Source organism: Chlorocebus sabaeus, chromosome 24 (genome assembly GCF_047675955.1).
Source record: "Chlorocebus sabaeus isolate Y175 chromosome 24, mChlSab1.0.hap1, whole genome shotgun sequence".
Classification (NCBI taxonomy): Eukaryota; Metazoa; Chordata; class Mammalia; order Primates; family Cercopithecidae; genus Chlorocebus; species Chlorocebus sabaeus.
In genome coordinates, this window is record NC_132927.1 from 79,037,249 (window position 1) to 79,058,245 (window position 20,997).

A 20,997-nucleotide genomic window follows, 5' to 3' on the forward strand; every position below is an offset into this window, starting at 1 on the left:
TCTATTATTTATTTTTATTTTTTGAGACAGAGTCTCACTATGTCACCCAGGCTGGAATGCAGTGGTGCAATCTTGGCTCATGTCAACCTCCGCCTCCTGGGTTCAAGTGATTCTCATGCCTCAGCCTCTCGAGTAGCCTCTCCAGTAGCTGGAATTACAGGTGTGAGCCACCACAGCTGGGTTTTTTCTTTTTTGGCATTTTTAGTAGAGCCAGGTTTTCACCATGTTGGCCAGGCTGTTCTTAAACTCTTGACCTCAAATGATCTACCCACCTCAGCTTCCCAAAGTGCTGGGATTACAGGTGTGAGCCACCATGCCTGGCCTTGAGCCAGTTCTAAGGGAAATTATTCATTTATTTTTGTCAGCTTGTAATATTGCAAATCATAGTATTTTTGAAATAACCTACTCATGGGAATAGAGTTTATGCCCTTAAAGGGTAGAGTGCTGTTATAAAGAAAGGTGCAAGAAGAGAGGGAGTGGGTGGCGTTCCAGAGATCAGGGCTACATGAGTTGCTGCCCAGCCTACTTGGTTCTCAAACTTATCAGTCTGGATTGCTGTGTTGAAGGAAAGGGAATAGAACAATGTACTCCCGTTCTAAAATTTTTCATTAATTGTCTACCTAACCTATGTTATGCATATTAATTTACTTAACATTTACGAAGTACTTATAATATGCTAGACACTGAAGGTACCAAGGTCTGAAAGATGTCAAATAATAGAGGAGAAAGGAAATAATAATTGCTATTATTGATCAAGTATTAAGTACAGACAGTTCTTGACTTAAATGGTCAACTTAGGATTTTTCAACTTTTTTTTTTTTTTTTTTTTTTTTGAGACGAAGTCTTGCTCTGTCGCCCAGGCTGGAGTGCAGTGGCGCGATCTCGGCTCACTGCAAGCTCCGCCTCCCAGGTTTACGCCATTCTCCTGCCTCAGCCTCCTGAGTAGCTGGGACTACAGGCGCCCGCCACCACGCCTGGCTAATTTTTTGTATTTTTAGTAGAGATGGGGTTTCACCATGTTAGCCAGGGTGGTCTCGGTCTCCTGACCTCGTGATCCTCCTGCCTCCGCCTCCCAAAGTGCTGCGATTACAGGCGTGAGCCACCACACCCAGCCGGATTTTTCAACTTTAAGATGGTACAAAAGTGCTACACATTCAGTAGAAACTGTATTTTGAATTTTGATCTTTTCCTTGGCTAGAAGTATGTGGTGTGATACCCTTACATGAGATATTCAGTGCTTTTTTTTTTTTTTTTTTTTTTTGAGACAGAGTTTCACTCTTGTTGCCCAGGCTGGAATGCAATGGTGCAATCTCACTGAAACCTCTGCCTACCAGATTTAAGCGATTTTTCTGCCTCAGCTTCCCAAGTAGCTGAGATTACAGGCATGCATCACCATGCCCGACTAATTCTGTATTTTTAGTACAGATGGGGTTTCTCCATGTTGGTCAGGCTGGTCTCAAACTCCTGACCTCAGGTAATCCACCCACCTCAGCCTCCCAAAGTGCTGGGATTACAGGTATGAGCCACCGCACCTGGCCTCAACACTTTTTTTTTTTTTTTTTTAAATTAAACAAGTCTTTGTTAGATGGCCTTGCCCAACTACAGGCTAATGTAAGTGTTCTGAGCATATTTAAGGTAGACTAGGCTATGATGCCCATTAGGTTAGGTGTATTAAGTGCGTTTTTGGAGTAAAATATTTTCAATTTGTGATGCATTTGTCAGGACTAACACTGTTGTAAGCTGAGGAGCATCTGTATGTACCAGGTACTTACTTAATAGGTGGCCTTTCTAATCCTCATAGAAACCCATACAAGGTAGGCATTATCCTCTCCATTTTTCTTTAGGATTAGTGAAGCTAAGTAGCTTGTTCATCATCACTCAACAACAAAGTGGTTATAATCAGATTCAGGTCCACTATGGGATTGAGTCCCAGATGTGAGCTCAGATCCTGACCAGTGTTAGGATCTAAGTGCAAGTGACTTAACTCCTCTTTTCAAATGTGGACTACAACAGTTCTTATCTCATAGGGCTTTTTTGGTGCGTGTTATGTGACAGATAGGTGAAGTGGTTAGCCCAGTTACTGGCACATAGTAATAGTTAATAATTATATTACATCTTACTGGCTCAAAAGCCATTAATAGTAGTTACTGCTAGTAGTTGAGTCTTACAAAGCCATTGTTCTCTCCACGTCTTTATGTAAACCATTAATGACAAGAGCCTAAACTGTGATAGAGGAGGTGTCCCCAGTGTTATGAGAGTATTGAGGAGGAATGGACTGCTAACCTGGACTAGGAAAGTAAGCAGGCTTACCAAAGGTGGTGATCCTTGAGGGGTCTTGAAGCATTAGGAGTTAGCTGGTGGGAAGAGATAAAGAGAAGGAAGTGGTTAGAGGAAAGACATGGCAAAGCAAAAAGGCCCAGGAATATAATGACCACGTGAGGGATAGCATCCTGAGTGTGGGACATAGGTTAGAAAGATAAGCAGGCCAGATTATGAAGGGTCTTGCATGCCGTGGTTTTTTTCCCTAAAGACAGGGAAACAGTAGGAGGATTTTTTATTTTGAAATAATTTTAGATTTACAGGAAACTTGTAAAGATAGTACAAAGAGTTTCCATATACCCTATACCCAGTTTCCCCCTGTTATTAACGTCTTACATTAGTGTGGTACATTTGTTACAATTAGTGATTGATTGATTCGTAATTATTACCTGAAGTTCATAATTTATTCTTATGTTATTACTTTTTACCTAATAACCCTTTTCTGTTCCAGAATCCGAGCTAAGACACCACATTACATTGAGTTGACTTGTTGCTTTAGGTTCCTCTTGGCTGTGACAGTTTCTCAAGATTTTTCTTGTTTTTGATAATGTTTTAGTTTTAAGGAGTACTAATCAGAAATTTTGCAGGATGTTTGTCAATTGGGATTTGTGTGGTATTTTTCTCATTATTATACTAAGGTTATGAGTTTGGGGTAGGAAGACCACAGAAGTAGAGTGCCATTTCATCCCGTCCAAGGATACATACCATCAACATGACTGATGACTGCTCGTGTTGACCTTTGTTGCCTGGCTGAGTACTTTACAGCAGAAACGTCTGAGTTTCCATCCCCTGCTCTGCCCCTTTCCATACAACCCCCTTTTTTGGAAAGAGGTCGCTATACACAGCCTCACACTCAAGGGGAAGGGAGTTATGATCCATATCTCTGGAAGGACTTTAAACATGGAAAGTGATTTGAACAGAATTATGCTCCAGGGCCAGGCACAGTGGCTCATGCCCGTAATTCCAGCACTTTGGGAGGGGAGGCGGGAGGATCGGTTGAGCCCATGAGTTTGAGGCTGTGGTGAGCCATGATCACATCACTGCACTCCATCCTGGACAAACAGGGCAAGACCCTGTTTCTTAAAAAAATAATGGGCTGGGCATGGTGACTCACGCCTGTAATCCTAGGACTTTGGGAGGCCGAGGCAGGTGGATCACCTGAAGTCAGGAGTTCAAGACCAGCCTGGCCAACATGGTTGAAACCCTGTCTCTACTAAAAATATAAAAACTAGCCGGGCGTGGTGGTGGGCGCCTATAATCCCAGCTACTCGGGAAGCTGAGGCAGGATAATTGCTCGAACCCAGGAGATGGAGGTTGCAGTGAGCTGACACGGTGCCACTGCACTCCAGCCTCGGCAACAGAGACTCCATCTCAATAATAATAATAATAATAATAATAACAACAACAACAACAAATTAATTGTGGCCGGGCGCAGTGGCTCATGCCTGTAATCCCAGCACTTTGGGAGGCCAAGGCGGGCAGATCACAAGGTCAGGAGATCGAGACCATCCTAGCTAACATGGTGAAATCCCATCTCTACTAAAAATACAAAAAAATTAGCATGGTGGCGGGCGCCTGTAGTCCCAGCTACTCAGGAGACTGAGGCAGGAAAATGGTGTGAACCCAGGAGGTGGAGCTTGCAGTGAGCCGAGATGGTGCCACTGCACCAGCCTGGGCGGCAGAGCGAGACTCCGTCACACACACACACACACACACACACACACACACACACACACACACACAGAATGGTGCTTCAGAAAGATTGCTCTAGCTAGTGGAGAAACTGAATTTGGGGAGACCGAATTTAACCTGCAACCCTTAAGACAGGACGAGATGAGAAACTGTGAAGTTGGAAACTGAAGGTTAATGGCGGAAGGGTTGGAGAGCGATGGATTTGAGAAAAATTGAAGGGATTACTGGATGGGGCTCAGTGGGTTTTGCAGAGTGTGTGTGCTCGAGTGCTAGTAGCAGGTGAGGGGACACCAAGATGACTTGCAGCCATATCGCTGGGAGTTGGTGACTATACAAGTGATAGTGTTAATTTTTTTAGATAAACAAGAAGAAACAGCTGCTTGTTGATAGTGGTAAGGGTGAATGAGAGGGCGATAAGCTGTGTCAAGATGCTTTTTGAGTTGTTCTTGCCTTATATGTGTATTCTGTCTTGAGATACAGATTTAGAAGTCATTACCATAATAAATGTGGTTTGAGAAATTTGCAGTGTTCGGTGTTAATGGCATAGGAAGAGTAATGAATACCAGATGAAAAAGAGGAACCCAGGGAACACTGGTGTTTAAAATAGTGGTAGAGAAAACATGGGGAAAGGCAAACTTTTGTTAAAATCTCTTACTACCATTCATGTGGCCGTTCAGTTCCTCTGCATCACATCTTCTCTTCTGTTCCCCCTGGAGGTGTGAAACACTATCCCGAAAGACAGAACACACTATCCATGTTTAGAACATTTCTTCTGAGGATAGTTACTGCTGTGGTGATGCAATTACTGTTGTGGTGATGCTAATGAGAATGAATCTTGCTAAAATTAAGAATCAAGACAGCTGAAGACCTATGGAATCAATTGACCAAACAGCACTACTTCAGGGCAGGTAAGTAGTGGCAGTACAAGAATGAAGAATGGATTCTTTGTTACCAAGGAATTGTCTATCTAGTTGGGTATTTACTGGGTAATATAATACAAAGTAAGCAATGGTAACTGGTTATGTGTATGTCAGTTGTGGTATGATAGTTTCTACCTCAGCTAACTGCTGAAGCCCTTTCTGTCTTTCTTCTCTCCCTGTCCAGCTTTGTTCTTGCCTGCCTTTTTATTTTTTACAGTCCCTCTCCTTTTTAGGGGTGGGGGTCTAGTGGGAGTATACATACCCTCGTTAACCAACTGCCATATAAGTTTTTTAAAAAAGTTTCTGTTTTTTAAAAGCAAGTGAATAGAGCATTTATTATCATGGAGGAAAAAATCTTCAAATAAAAAAATCTGTTTAGCTTTTAAATTTTTGTGAAATTGCTAATCTTTGAGGGGAAAAATGTTTTTCCATAAATTCAGGAGAACATGAGATGTTGAGTTTTTAAGGATTTTATAACATGCTTATATTTATTGTAGATTTTATTTCCAGAGAGCTGGTGATTGGAAATTATGGGCCTATTTGTTCCAATGTAAACTTTTAGCATTTAAAAAGGAAGCGATTAGAGAAGAGAGAACCAGACAGTAGGTATATGCTTTGTAGAAAGATACAGATATTTAATGTAATCCCAGCACTTTGAGAGGCCGAGGCTGGCAGATCACCTGAGGTCGGGAGTTTGAGACCAGCCTGACCATTGTGGAGAAACCCCGTCTCTACTAAAAATACAAAATTAGCTGGATGTGGTGGCGCATGCCTGTCATCCTAGCTACTTGGGATGCTGAGGCAGGAGAATCGCTTGATCCCGGGAGGCAGAGGTAGCAGTGAGCCGAGATCGCGCCATTGCATTCCAGCCTGGGCAACAAGAGTGAAACTTGTCTCAAAAAAAAAAAAAAAGATACTTTGGCATTTAAATACCAAAGTTGCTTCTGACTTCCTCGTTTTATAGAGCGTGAACTGTTGTCAGTTGAGAATTCTTAAGCCATTTAGCTTAAGTGCTAAAATACTTAATGGATATCATAAGGAGGAAAAATGTTCTTTAAAATCTAGGCTGTGTAGCATAATGGTTAACACCACCAACTCTGGCTTCTGCTGTTTTCATCCCTCTTCCTTAAGCTTCGACCCTCAGCTTCACTGCTCATAGGCGTGATGTTGGGCAGCTTGCTTTGTCTCTCTCTGCTTTAATTTTCTCATCTGTAAAATGGATTTTGTAAGATTGAAATGAATTGAGGCCTGACAAAGTACACAGTGCCTAGCACATAGTAAGCATATGTAACTGTTATAGCAATAGTAATCATATGTACTCTTGCCATTCCCTTTGATTTGTATCTTTTTGATTACTGAACATCAGAAGCAAACAATTTTGGAGTCACAAAATGTTTTTTGGTCCCTAACATAATTAAGTTAAATTTACTCATGCTTAACATCTTAGGATGTAGTGAAAGTATGGGTGGCCAGTTCATACATTTAGGAATAAGAATTTACCTTTTTTTTTTTTTTTGAGACAGAGCCTCGCTTTGTACCCCAGGCTGGAGTGCAGTGGCGTGACCTCAGCTCATTGCAACCTCTGCCTCCTGGGTTCAAGCGATTCTCGTGCCTCAGCCTCCCAAGTAGCTGGGATTACAGGCGCCCGCCACCACTCCTGGCTAATTTTTGTATTTTTAGTAGAGATGGGATTTCACCCTGTTGTCCAGGCTGGTCTTGAACTCCTGACCTCAGGTGATCCACCCATCTTGGCCTCCCAAAGTGCTGGGATTACAGGTGTGAGCCACCACGCCCAGCCCTATCTTATAATTATTGATAGCAAGAAAAGCATATTCACTATTTATTTCAGTTCTGATTGTTTTTGCTGCCCCTTCTGTGTTTATCCATTTGGCCATTCTCTTTCTTGTCTTCATCTTTCTGTTCTGACTTCGGTCATTGAGGATATGGTTGGACCCTGAATGGTAGAAAAACAACTTCCTCTTCCCCTCCACTCCACAGACCTAACGTGATTTTTTAGGGTGTAGGGGAGAGGGTGCTATGAGAACCTAAGCAGGTGTTCTAATGGCCATGGAGTAACCTGTCTTCTCTTTCCAGTTAGTTTCTGTGTTTTGTTTGTTTGTTTTAAAGAGACGGGGTCTCTCCCTGTTGCCCAGGCTAGAGTGCCTCAGGGTGATCATAGCTTGAACTGTTGGGCTCAGGCAATCCTCTAGCCTCACCCTCCCAAGTTGCTGGGACTACAGGTGCTCACCACCATACCTGGCTAACTTTTAAAAACTTGTAGAGAACATCTCTCACTTGTAGAGACGTTTCTCAGACTGGCCTTGAAATTCTGGCCTCAGCTGATCCTTCCACCTCAGCCTCCTGAGTAGCCTTGCTTTTAAAATAACAGCTTTACTACGATAAAATTAACAAAACATGCCGTTCACTTATTTAAAATATGCAAGATCCAGTGGCTTTCGGAACATTCAATTGTGCAGCTCTCAACACAAATCAAATTTAAAACATTCTTATCATCCCATAAAGAAATGCTGTACCTGTTAGCAGTGACTCCCTGTTATTTCCAAATGCCCCACAGCCTATGGCAATCACTACTCTTTCTGTCTGGATGGTTCATGTAAATAAAATCATACAATAGACTGGATTTTTGTGCATGTGACTGACTGCTTTTACTTAGCATAGTGTTTTCAAGTTTCATGCTGAGCATGTGTTAGTATTTTATTCCTTTTCATGGCAGTATAATGTTCTGTCATAGACATACTGCATTTTTTTATTCAATCATCAGTTGATGGGCATTTGGGTTGTTTCTATCTTTTAGCTGTTGAGTAATGCTGCTATGAAAATTTATATACAAATTATTATGTGGACATATGTTTTTATTTCTTTGGGCTGTATAGCTCGGAGTGGATTTTCTGGGTTATATGATAATCTTTTGAGGAATGGCACCATTTTATATTCCCAACATAAAACAGGCAAAAGAGCAAAATAGACATTTCTCCAGGGAAGATATTTAGATGGCCAATAAACAACCAATATGCTCAACCTCTTTATTCAGGAAAATGTAAATCAAAACCACAGTGAGAGACTACTTCACACCTGCTAGCTAGAATAAAAAAGTCAGATAATAACAAGTGTTGGTGAGGATGTGGAGAAATTGGAACCCTCATACCCTGTAAGTTGCTGTTGTGCTTCCAAACAGTTGACAAGTAAAATATGACATTGTAGAGTGAGAAATAGCTCAGAGTTTCAGAGTAGAACTGAAAATATACTAGAAGAGTATTTTCCTTAATGTTGGACTAGATGATTTTAAATTTGAACACAGGTAGCATCAAATCATACAGTGAAAGATTTCTCTGTGATTCTTAAAGTTTTGGATATATACAAGCAATGTACACAAAATAGTATTTGTTTAGCACTGGGATTTGCAAAGAACAGTGAAATATTATATGTTACAAAGCAAGATCTTTCTGTCTTTAAATGCCTGTTAATCTGGTTTTAAGAATATCTTCATTGTTCACATCTTATTCTTTAAATGTACCCTATAACTGATAGTACCAATTTTATATTTTCAACATTTAAGTTATGATATTATACATTTCCTTTAACTTGCTTTTTCTATTCAGACTGGTTGATAGCTGTAGATCTGATTTTGTTTTCTGTATTTAATTCCCTTGAAGTCACATACCACGGTTTATCCAATCCTTGTTGATTTTTTTTTTTTTTTTTGGAGACAGAGTTTCGCTCTTGTTGCCCAGGCTGGAGTGCAATGGCATGATCTCGGCTCACCGCAACCTCCGCCTCCCGGGTTCAAGTGGTTCTCCTGCCTCAGCCTCCCTAGTAGCTGGGATTACAGGCATGTGCCACCATGCCCGGCTAATTTTGTGTTTTTAGTAGAGACAGGGTTTCTCCATGTTGATCAAGCTGGTCTCGAACTCCCGACCTCAGGTAATCCACCTGCTGCAGCCTCCCCAAGTGCTGGGATTACGGGCATGAGCCACCGCGCCCAGCCCCTGTTGATGTATTTTAAAGATTTTCCTCTATTTTGGTCCTGTAGACAATTCTACAGTAACTATCTATGTTACTGTGTAGATAGGGTTCTTTCAGATAAACAGAACTACTAGAATATGTATGGGTGTATCTATGTATACATATATTCAGAGATTTATTTTAAGGAATTGGTTTATGTAGTTGTAGGGGCCTGACAAGTCTGAAATCTGTAGAGCAGGCCTATAGGAAGGAGTTAGGGCCTCAGTCTCAACTTCTGGAAAAATCTCAATTTCTGCTCTTACGACCTTCAGGTGAACTGGATAAGGCCCGCTCACATTATGGAGGGTAATCAAGTGATTATAGATGTTAACCGTATCTACTAAATACTTTTCACAGCAACACCTAGATTAATGTTTGATTAAATAACTGGCTACTAGAGTCTAGCCAACCCGAAACAGAAAACTGAGCAACATGCTGTCCTTCCATGTGCACCTCTTAAAGTCTCTAGACCAGAGACTTTAGACTTTAAAAAATCTCCACCAATAGTTTATAAACACATGAAACCATATGCTGATGTTTTCTGTTCCTTATTCTTTTTTAAAAATGCTGATTAGGAACCCAAAATTCAATGTGAGTAGAGCTGACCAGCAATTTGAAAAACGTTGCATATATATGTAGTCTAGAAATGGAAATGCTGGCTTGCAAGGTATTCACACGTCTACTATACATTGCCTGTTTTTTCTCTGAAGTAGTTGAACCACTGTATAGCCCCGCTAGCCATGTAAATAAACCTTTCTTTTTTTTTTTTTTTTGACGGAGTTTCGCTCTTGTTGTCCAGGCTGGAGCGCAATGGTGCGATCTCAGCCCACCGCAACCTCCACTTCCCAGGTTCAAGCGATTCTCTTGCCTCAGCCTTCCCAAGTAGCTGGGATTAGAGGCATGCACCACCAAGCCCGGCTAATTTTGTGTTTTTAGTAGAGACAGGGTTTCTCCATGTGGGTCAGGCTGGTCTCAAACTCCCGACCTCAGGTGATCCGCCTACCTCGGCCTCCCAAAGTGTTGGGATTACAGGCGTGAGCCACCACGCCCAGCCAATAAACCTTTCTTACCTCCTTGATGGCGACTGATAATTGCAATTACCTGTAGACCTAATTATTCCAGATAATTTTTTATTTTTTAAGGGCTTATTTTTTAAGGTCTTTAAAACTTGATAAAAATCAACTTTAAACAAAGAGTCCTGCCTGTGTTAGCACCTTCAGCAAATATTAGTATCTACCCAGAAATTAATGGCATTTCTTTGTTTTTATTGTATTTATATTTTTTGATTTACGTGTAGCAAAACTGAATAATTTTTGCTGCACATTTTTGTGAGAGTTAAGATGTGTATACAATACTCTGTCCTTATCCATGAAAGGTATGTTTCAAGGCCCCTGGTGGGTGCCTGAAACTGGGTAGTACTGAACCCTATATATATATACTATGGTTTTTCCTATGCATACATACCTATGATAAAGGTTACTTTATAAGTTAGACACACTGAGAGATCAACAACAAAAACTAATAATAAAATAGAACAATTATAGCAATATGCCAACATCACCAGCACTTTGGGGGTGTTAGTAAGTAAAATATGGGAGACTTGAATGCAAGTGCTGCGATGCTGTGACCGTCCAGCTGATAACTAAGATGGCCGAGTTACTAATGGGCACATAGTACCTCCAGAGGGGACGTGGTGCACAAAGGAATGATGCGTGTCCCAGGAGGGATGGCACGAGATTTCATCATGGTAATCAGAATGGGGCACAATTTAAAATTCGGGAACTGTTTCTGGAATTCTCAATTGAATGTTTTCAGACCATGGTTCATCATGGGTGACTGAAATCACAGATAGCAAATGCTGATGGGGGCACTACTGGAGTTTCACATAACACTACACAATTAGGATACCAAAGAGCTCCATCTCCTCCAAAAACTCTCTCACTCTTTCTTTCTTTCTTTTTTTTTTTTTTTTTTGAGGCGGAGTCTTCACTCTGTCGCCCAGGCTGGAGTGCAGTGGCCCGATCTCGGCTCACTGCAAGCTCCGCCTCCCGGGTTTGCGCCCTTCTCCTGCCTCAGCCTCCTGAGTAGCTGGGACTACAGGCGCCCGCCACCGCGCCGGGCTAATTTTTTGTATTTTAGTAGAGACGGGGTTTCACTGTGTTAGCCAGGATGGTCTCAATCTCCTGACCTCGTGATCTGCCCGCCTCGGCCTCCCAAAGTGCAGGGATTACAGGCGTGAGCCACTGTACCCGGCCTCTCACACTTTCTTAACCTTCCTCACACTTCTAGCCCCTGGAAACCCTGGATCTATTCGTTATCCCTGTACTTTTGCAGAGTGTCATATGAATGAACTTGTACTGACTTCTCTCACTCACTGTAATGCTTTGGAGATAGGTCTGTGTTGTTGCATATATTAGTAGTTCACTATTTTTATTGCTGTGTACTGTTCCAGTATATGGGTGTACTACAGTTGGTTTATCCATTTGCCCATGGAAGAACATCTGAATATTTCACAGTTTTTGATGATTGTGATAACGCTGCCTATGTGTGCCGGATGGTTTTTTTTGGTTTGTTTTTTTGTTTTTTGTTTGTTTGTTTTTGTTTTTGGCACTGACTCTTGCTCTGGCGCCCAGGCTGGAGTGCAGTGGTGCGATCTTGGCTCACTGCAACCTCCACCTCCGGGGTTCAAGCATTTCTCCTGCCTCAGACTCCCGAGTGGCTGGGTCTACAGGCACACACCACCATGCCTGGCTAATTTTTGTATTTGTAGTAGAGATGGGATTTGACAATATTGGTCAGGCTGGTCTCCTGACCTCAGGTGATCTACCCGCCTCAGCTTCCCAAAGTGCTGGGATTACAGGTGTGAGTCACTGCTCCCAGCCTGTGTGCAGGTTTTGCTGTGAACATAATGCTAATTCTGTAGGGTATATGGCTGAACAGTGGGGTTGCTAGATCAGTCATTTGGTAACTATAATTATGTCTTTGTGAAAAACTGCAAAATTTTCCCAGAATGGCTTTATAATTTTGCATTTACACCAGTAGTGTATGAGAATTTCAGTTGTTCCCATTCTTGTCAGTTCTTTGTATTGTTGATGCCTTTTATTTTAGACAGCCTAACAGGTAAATCATGGTTTCTCATCATGGCTTTAATTCACATTTTTCTAATGGCTAAAGATGTAGAGCATTTTTTCATCTAATATGCCACCTTTATATCTACTTTGGTGAAGTGACTGTTCAAATCGTTTGTCCTTTTTTTAAAAAAAAAATTGTGTCATTTTCCTTATTGTTGACTTTGAAAGTTCTTTATGTATTCTGGTTACAAGTCCTTTGTTGCATATGCAATATGCAAATATTTTCTTAGAGTCTGCAGTGTATCTCAACAGTGCCTTTTGCAGAGTAAAAGTTTTAAAATTTTATTTAAGTATAATATACCGTTAAAAAATGTTTGGTGGATTGTGCTTTTGGTATTGTATCTAAGATGTCCTTTCCCACCCCAAGGTCAAAAAGATTTCCGTGTGTTTTTCTCTAGAAATTCTATAATTTTTGAGTTTTACATTTAGTTCTGTCGTCTGTTTTGAGATAATTTTGAGGTATGGATCCAAATTAATTTTTTAAAAAATGTTTGGTTTGTTTTTGCATGTGAATATTCATTTGTTCCTGCATCATTTGTTGAAAAGATTATTATTTTTGGTTTGGTTTTGCCTTCATGCCTTTATGGAAAATCATTTGATCCTGTATGTGTGGTTCTGTTTTTGGATTCTATTCCATTTATTTCTCTCTTTTTTTTTTTTTTTTTTTTTTGAGATGGAGTCTCACTCTGCCTCCCAGGCTGGAGTGCAGTGGCACGATCTCAGTTCACTGCAAGCTCTGCCTCCCAGGTTCACGCTATTCTCCTGCCTCAGCTTCCCAAGTAGCTGGTACTAAGGAGCCCACCACGACCCCCGGCTAATTTTTTGTATTTTTAGTAGAGACGGGGTTTCACTCTGTTAGCCAGGATGGTCTCGATCCCCTGACCTCGTGATCCGCCCACCTCGGCCTCCCAAAGTGCTGGGATTACAGGTGTGAGCCGCCGTGCCCAGCCTATTTCTCTGTCTTTATGCCAATACCATACATTTTTGATTACTGATTTTTTATAATTAGTCTTGATTTAGATAGTGTAAATCTTCCAACTTTGCTCTTTTTCAAAATGCGTTGACTGTCTCAGTTACCTTGCCTTTCTTTATGAATTGTAGAATATTTATCAATTACTGCAAAAGAATGTGCTACAGTTTTGATTGGGGTTGCATTGAATCTTTAGAGCAGTTTGGGAAGAATGCCTTCTTAATAATGAGTCTATATCTATGATATATTTCTTCATTTTCTTAGATCATCTTTAGTTTCTCTCAGCAGTGTTCTGTAGTTTTCAGTGTACACATCTTTATCCCTAAGTTATTTCATATTTGATGCTAATGATCTTTAATTTTGATTTTTCAATTGCTGGTATATATAAATAGAATTGATTTTACTATTAATATTATTTCTTACAACCTTACTAAACTCATTTATTCTAGTGCCATTTTGTAGATTCTATAAAATGTAGATTTTCTACACAGACAGTCATGCAGTTTTGATTGTACCTTTCCACTGTGGATGCCTTTATTTTTGTTGTACTTTAGACTTTTATTGGAAATATAGCAGGACTCATTTGTCTTTGTATTCCGTTGGGGGTCCCTCCCCACACATGCTTTTGATGACTTTCGTTTTAGATTATGTGTAGCGTTAGCATTGTTCTGAAAGTCAGAACTATGTATATATCTATAAAAAAGGTATACTTGTGCTGGGCGCAGTGACTCACACCTGTAACCCCAGCACTTTGGGAGGCCGAGGTGGGCAGATCATGAGGTCAGGAGTTCGAGACCAGCCTGGCCAATATGGTGAAACCCCCATCTCTACTAAAAATAAAAAATTAGCTGGGTGTGGTGATGCACGCCTATAGTCCCAGCTACTCGAGAGGCTGAGGCAGGAGAATCACTTGAACCCGGGAGGCAGAGGTTGCAGTGAGCCGAGCCTGGGTGACTAAGATTCTGTTTCAAAAAAAGGGTAAACTCAAAGACGGTCACTACATCTTTGTCATATTTCTTTCTCATCTACATCCTCTTCCCATCTGCAACATAAATTCAACTTTTAATTTTACCTAATTCATACTGTTTCACACTTTGGGTCCTTTTCACTATTCTGTTATGGTTCTTTAAAGTAACTGCCTCTCAGATTTTACTAAAAATGTAAAATTTCCTCTTTATAAAACCTAGAACACATTGGTAGACAAAATTAAAGATGGAAGATCTGGCGGTATCATAAAAGAAGAAATTCGTTAACCAGACTGTGGGTTTCCTAGATTTTTGTTTATAGTAGGTTGTATGTTATATTTAGTTGCATTTTTCCCCTTAGAGTTTAGGTTCCATAACTTTCATCATTTTCAGAGTAGTTTATTTAAAGGAAAAAAAGTGGCCAAAATTAACCTTTAGAATGAATAAGTTTGGGCCTGAGCATTATGAAGGTATGGTCACTGAACCTCCTGTTTCTTGAGTCTTTGCCTTGTGAAGATAATGTTTTAGGTATGTGTATTGTAATAGATGACAGTTGCTTGCGGTTAATTCACTAATACATGTGAACTCCACCCTTGGCACTTTTAAACATTTTGGCCTACTATTTTGCATCACAGATTTTTAAGAATTAGTATGCATTTTAGAAGTTTACTTTCAGGTTAAACTTTTTAAATGGTTATTCTTTAATAATGCTGTTAAAAGAATTTTGGAATTTCTATTGCCAAGTCACTAAAAGGTTACTCAGGCAGAGAAGGGTAAGGGTGCTGCAAGCACACATGAAGAATTAACATTTTAAAAGAACCTTTGAGCACCTTGGCATGTGTGGATTTCTTTTTGGATGTCTCATGTCTAAAAGCAGAGCAGCATACTGTAAAATCAGTAAAAGTAGGAAAGGACTTGCAAGTAGAAATATTTCAGCAGACTCTGTCGCCTCCCCCATCTCCATCCTCACTCTGAGGTTAAGTGTGTGGTCCCATTGGGCCAGATACAGGTAAAAGGTGGGTGTATTCAACAATACATTAAAAGGTATTGTTACTTATTGCTTATTATATGTGTTAAATTTTAATGAGATTTTTCTTTTTTCTTTCTCTCAAGCCAAACTAGCAAGACGCAGTCAAGAACGGGACAATCTTGGCATGTTGGTCTGGTCACCCAATCAAAATCTGTCAGAAGCAAAGTGTAAGTCTTAGAGCACTTTTTTTCCTACCTTTTGTGTTTAATGTAAGATTAAATTTAAAGGTACCTTTGAAGCTAAAAGTTTCTATATGTATTATATTTCTTCTATATTTTAAGATAAATAATTTGAAGAGTTTTAAAATTTATTATTATTTTTTGAGATGGAATCTTGCTCTGTTGCCCAAGCTGGAGTGCAGTGGCACTATCTGGGCTCACTGCACTCTGCCTCTTGGGTTCAAGTGATTCTCCAGCCCCAGCCTCCTGAATAGCGGAGATTACAGGTGCCCGTTACCACACCCAGCTAATTTTTGTATTTTTAGTAGAGATGGGGTTTTGCCATGTTGGTCAGGCTGGTCTGAAGCTCCTGACTTCAGGTGATTGACCTACCTCGGCCTCCCGAAGTGTTGGGATTACAGGCGTGAGCCACTGCACCCTGCGATCTATTCCATTTTTGAACATGTTCTTTCTTACAGAGCACTGAAAATCTGCCTCCCTTTGTAAAAGCTTTGTTTTCCTGAACTTCGCTAAATAACTTTGCTTCCATGTGTGTCCTTTAAATGTTCAGTCATTGTATCTCCTTTACTGTCTGAGTCCAAGCTAGTTGCTTCAGGTGCCTTTTCAGATGGTTTTATTTTGGGGTCTCTTTTCACCTCCTGTTGTCCTCCTAAGTGTGTTTCAGTTGGTCACAATGTCCATCTTAAATTGTACTCGGAACTGAATATTAAGAATACTGAGCATTTTTTGAACCTTTATGCCAGCATTGTACTAAAATGCTTTTCATACTCCTGTATCATTCAGTGTTCATAGTAACAGGAAGATTTTGTCTCTGTTTTACAGATGGCATCCCATAGTTCAAAGAGTCAGTGGGTTGTAAAAGTAGCACAGATAGTGAGTGGTGGAACCACAGGTAGTATCCAGGTTTGCTGATGCTTCACTCGTGGGTCATAATCTCACCTATTCTCAGGCTGTGTTCATTCAGCCTGTTAGCCACTATCTCTCTGTTATTACAGTTTAAAGTTTATTAGTCACTTTTCCTGTTGTATTACTAATTGGAGTCTTTGGAGTCAGAATTTAATTTTAATATTATCTTATTTTTCATAGACACAGAAGAAAAGAGCAGAATATGGAAAGTTAATTGGTTTTTAAACAGTGGTATTGCCTATAAAATAAATTTACAGTTTTATTGTAAGCCCTCATTACAATTGTTTAAACAATTGTTAATTGTTAAAGTTGTTTAAAACTTTAAACGTTAAAAAAACTAACCTGTCCACTGAGGCTCCCAGTGGACAGCGAGCTCAGCTTATGGCAGAGACACACTTGAGCCAGGCCAGAGGCGTAGGAGGACCAGATTTGACAGATATCAATACACAATTCTTACTGAGGCCTTTGAAACGGACCTTTAGCCTGGAATTACTGTCAGAGAAGAACTGGCCAGAAAAACGGACTTCTGAGCCACGAATCCAGGTTTGGTTTCAGAACTGGAGAGCTGGAATACCAAAGAAAAGCCAGAGGAGCCCCAGCGTGGAGGCAGTCTGGACGCAGGCCCGGATCCCAGACCCCAATCAGCCTGGGGTGCTGGCCCCCTACTGCTCCTGCCAGCAGGACTTCCCAGGGGGCCCAAGCACCGTGGGCAATTCTCTTGGGAATTGGAGGATGCTTCGGGTCAAGCTCTCTGGGGGCATGCTGATGTTCCAGGCGCAACGTGGCCCCCGCTGACCTGGAGATGGCAGCCAGTACACCGGGCCACCCTTAGGGAGACATCCCTTGATTTCTGCCCTCGGGCCCAGTGCTGCTTCCGGGTCCCTCTTGCCACCAACCCTTCCCACAGCTGGAAGCTGGTAGTACTGGGCTTCAAGTTCACCCTGGGGCACCTGGCCTGCTCCCCGTACACGGGTCCCTAGCCCTGTGGGGGCTGGGGCTGCGCCCTCCTGCTATGGAGCAGCAGCAGAGGTGGGACTGGCCACGGCGGGAGGCGCCTGGGCGCACCCAGACCTGGGAGCAGCCGTCTCCGCCCCAGCCCCAGCAGTTCTGACCTTATCCTGCCTCTTTGTCCCTTTCCTGGCGGTAGCCACAGCCACACCTGTCACAGGGCCCCGCTGAGCGCTAGGAACAGGTTCCTTGTCTTCCTCCAGAACCCAACTCGAGCCGGAGGCCCCAACACCCCTGCCCCCAATGGCCGCTGCAGGGTCTGAACCTCAAGCGTCTGCACAGCAAACCCGTGGAAATAACCTGTCAGTGTCAAGCAATGGAAGACAGATGAACTAAGCCAGGGCTCATCGGTAGCATTCACATTATGAAAATTGAAGAGGAATATTGGGATTTATTTACTTTGTCATGGAAAGGCTTCCAGACATACTTTTCAGGGAAATCAAGTTGTTAGGGTGGAAGGGCCTCGGGGTGCATGGGACCTAGGGGTTTTCCTTAGATGGGATAAAAAAGGATTGACTTTATAGAATGCATCTGTCTTTCCATTTATTAACTGAGTAAACACGGAGCACTTAGAGTGAACCAAGTCCACTAGAGAGAAGGCAGGATGAGGACGGCTTTGTAGAAATGTATTATTTTGTAATCAGTAGTGAGCAATCATTTCTACACTGGGAAATAAACAAAACTACAAAAACAACAAAACACTTACCTAAAAGTAGCATTTACATATTGTTGAAAGTTCATAGATGAAAGTATAAAGAATAAAAAACATTCACCTCTTATTCCATCACCCAGTGGTGATAACCGTTAAACACTTTGGGGTATTTCTTCCAATTTTTTTTTGTACGTATTTATATGAGTGAGATGATAGATTATCTGTGTGTGTGTGTATGTGTGTATTGTCTTCCTGAACATTGGACCTAAGCAGTTTCCATGTTATTAAAACTGCTTATAAAGGTTTTAAATAACTAGGTGTAATATTTATCATATGTGTATATCAGTATGTTTAATAATTACTCTATTGAAAATTTAGGTGTCTCAGTTTTGGAAGAATGTAGAAGTCTTGGTTGTCCAGCATTTATTCCTTTATTCCGACATGAAGTAGAAATAAGTGATTTAGGACATATTTCTAGCAGATACTAAAAAATTGTATATAAGGATGTCTGGAGAGCCCTGGCTTTTCTTGTGCTTCTTTTCTTTTCAGAGTGGCTGTTCAGAGTTCTGCTTCTTAGGGTTACTGAAAGCTTATAAAGTTACTTTGTGATTATAAACATAAATGCTGTTGTAGAAAATTCAAACAGTACTTAATGCATAATATGTAATTGTTTTCCACAAAATGTGAACTGTTATCAATCTGCTCATAAGTACATCTGGGACTGTTTCATCTCAGTATATCTACAGTTATCTAATTTTTCAACTGTAAATAATATGGATGTATCATAATTTATCCTTTTTTTTAAACAAAATTACCTGTATTACCTATTGATGAATATTTAGAATCTTAGTTCTTTTTTTAACTCTGTTTTAAAAAAAAACCTGATCTGTAAAATGACTCTAGTTAGCATTCATGAATTGTACATTTCTTTTTTTTTTGTGACAGAGGTTTATTCTTATTATCCAGGATGGAGTGCAGTTGTGCAGTCTTGGCTCACTGCAACCTCCACCTCCTGGGCTCAAGAGAGTCTCCTGCCTTAGCCTCCCAAGTAGCTGGGACTACATACGCAGGCCACTACACCTGGCCTTGAATTGTACATTTCAGAATAACTAGAAGAGGGCCTGAGTGCAATGTCCCACCCCTATAATCCCAGCACTTTGAGAGGCCAAGGCCAGCGGATCACTTGAGCTCAGGAGTTTGAGACCAGCCTGGGCAACATGGTGAAACCCCATGTCTCTAAAAGTCCCAGAAGTTAGCCGGGTGCAGTGGCCTGTGCCTGTAGTCCCAGCACTTGGAGGTGGAGGTGAGGATGCTTGAACTCAGGAGTTCAAGACCAGCCTGGGCAACATAGACCTCCTCTCTACTTTAAAAAAAAAAAAAAAAAAAAAAAAAAAAGGGCTAGAAGAGAATAATTTCGAATATTCCTAGTATAGAGAAAATGTAAATATTTAGGATTATGGGTATCCCAGTTACCCTGATTTGATTATATGAATGTATCAAATTATCACATGTACCCTGGAAATATGTACATCTAATATGTATCAGTAAAATAAAATACATACATTTTAAGAGAGGATCTTACCTCTGTTGCCCATGCTGGAGTGCAGTGGCACAGTCATAGCTCACTGCAACCTTGAACTCCTGGGCTCAAGCCATCATTTTAAAGAAAGCAATAGTGAAGATTTTTGCCCCTTAATACATTTCTTATTTTCTTGTTTAAAATAGATTTTATATTTTAGAGACATTTTAGCTTCACAGCTAAAAGTGAGCAGAAAGTACAAAGAGTGCCCATTTATCTTCTGCCCCCACACACCCACAGCCTCCCCCAGTGTGAACATCCTGCACTGGGGTCCACCAAAGGGATACGTTTGTTATAATCAACCAGCCTCCAGTGACACATTTTTATCACTCGAAATACATTAAGCTTTACTCTTGTGTTGTATGTTCTGTGGATTCCGATAAATGTGTAATGACCTGTCCACCAATGTAGTTATCATAGTTTCACTGGTTTAAGAAACCTCTGCTCCACCTGTTCATCTCCCACTCTACCTCCTAATCCCTGGCAACTGTTGATCATTTTACTGCTTCTGTAGAATGCCTTCCAGGTGGAATCATACAGTATGTCGCCTTTTCAAATTGGCTTCTTTCACTTAGCAATACGCATTTAAGTTTCCCCTGTCTCTTTATGGCTTGATAGTTCATTTATTTTTAGTGCATTGTCTAGCCATGCCACAGTTTATCTGGTATCTTGTCATGCTGCGAACCCCTCTTCCATCCCCAGATTACAAACAGACTGATGTCTTCTGTCTTCCCCTCTTTTTTACATCGTTGTGGCAACTGAAATTATTGTATTTTTTCCTTCACTTACGTTAAACTCATACATGCTTTGTGCCTGGACTTCATTCTTTTCAGTGTTCCTGGCTATTTATTCTTTTAGGTGAATCTTAGACTTGTGGTAACAAGTTCTGTCCAAAAGTATCTCAATTCAGGTTATACTGAATTCATGTTTATCCTCTGAGTTTTCATTTACATTTTAAATTGAACAGCTTTGTGTCTGGGAATGTACCAGGAGTGAAAGGTTCAGGAATCTCATACTCTAATGGAGAGAGAGAAAAAATGAACAAGTGAACATATAATTTATATGTAGTTTTCCTAGGGCAACTCTTCCTTTTTAGAGGTAAAAATACTGGGGTCTACAGAAGTAAAGTCAAATGGTTAAGGTCCCATAGCTAATTACTATAGTAGCCCAGTTTTAGCTAGATCTCTTGTCTCCAGACTATATTTACCACACCTGTCTGCCTTCGTAGGCTGCTTCATTTAATAAATTATAATTCAATGCTTAAAACATTAATATTATACTAGTTTTTTTGGGCTGTGTCTAAGTAAAACTCATTTAACGAGAGATATAACTTACGGGATATGCCTAGAAAATGTGGCCTGTAGAGACATTTCATGTTGAGAAAGTGTAAATAATTCCCAGTAACATAGATTAGAACAATGAGTTTAAATATTAAATGGTCATGGAAAATTACTTGATGAAACCATGACTTGAGATTTCAGCAACAAAGGAGTGAATGAAGTACACAGTCTGCCATCATGTGTAATCTGAAGGGTGGCAGACTGAGAAACTGGAAAATGTTCACTTACTGGAGAAGAGTATAGTTGACTCACATCATTTTTACATCAAGCATCTCCCATGTAC

The 20,997-nt window shown here is 40.7% G+C and overlaps 1 protein-coding gene across 1 annotated transcript in view; it reads left to right on the forward strand.

Annotated features, from left to right (window-relative positions):
* The window catches only part of RCOR1 (REST corepressor 1), a 133,131-nt gene that overhangs the window by 64,708 nt on the left and 47,426 nt on the right, over positions 1-20,997 (forward strand). Inside the window, exon 3 of the mRNA XM_007987912.3 lies at positions 15,134-15,217. Coding sequence (XP_007986103.3) covers positions 15,134-15,217 — 84 coding nt within the window. The remainder of the gene's footprint in view (positions 1-15,133; positions 15,218-20,997) is intronic.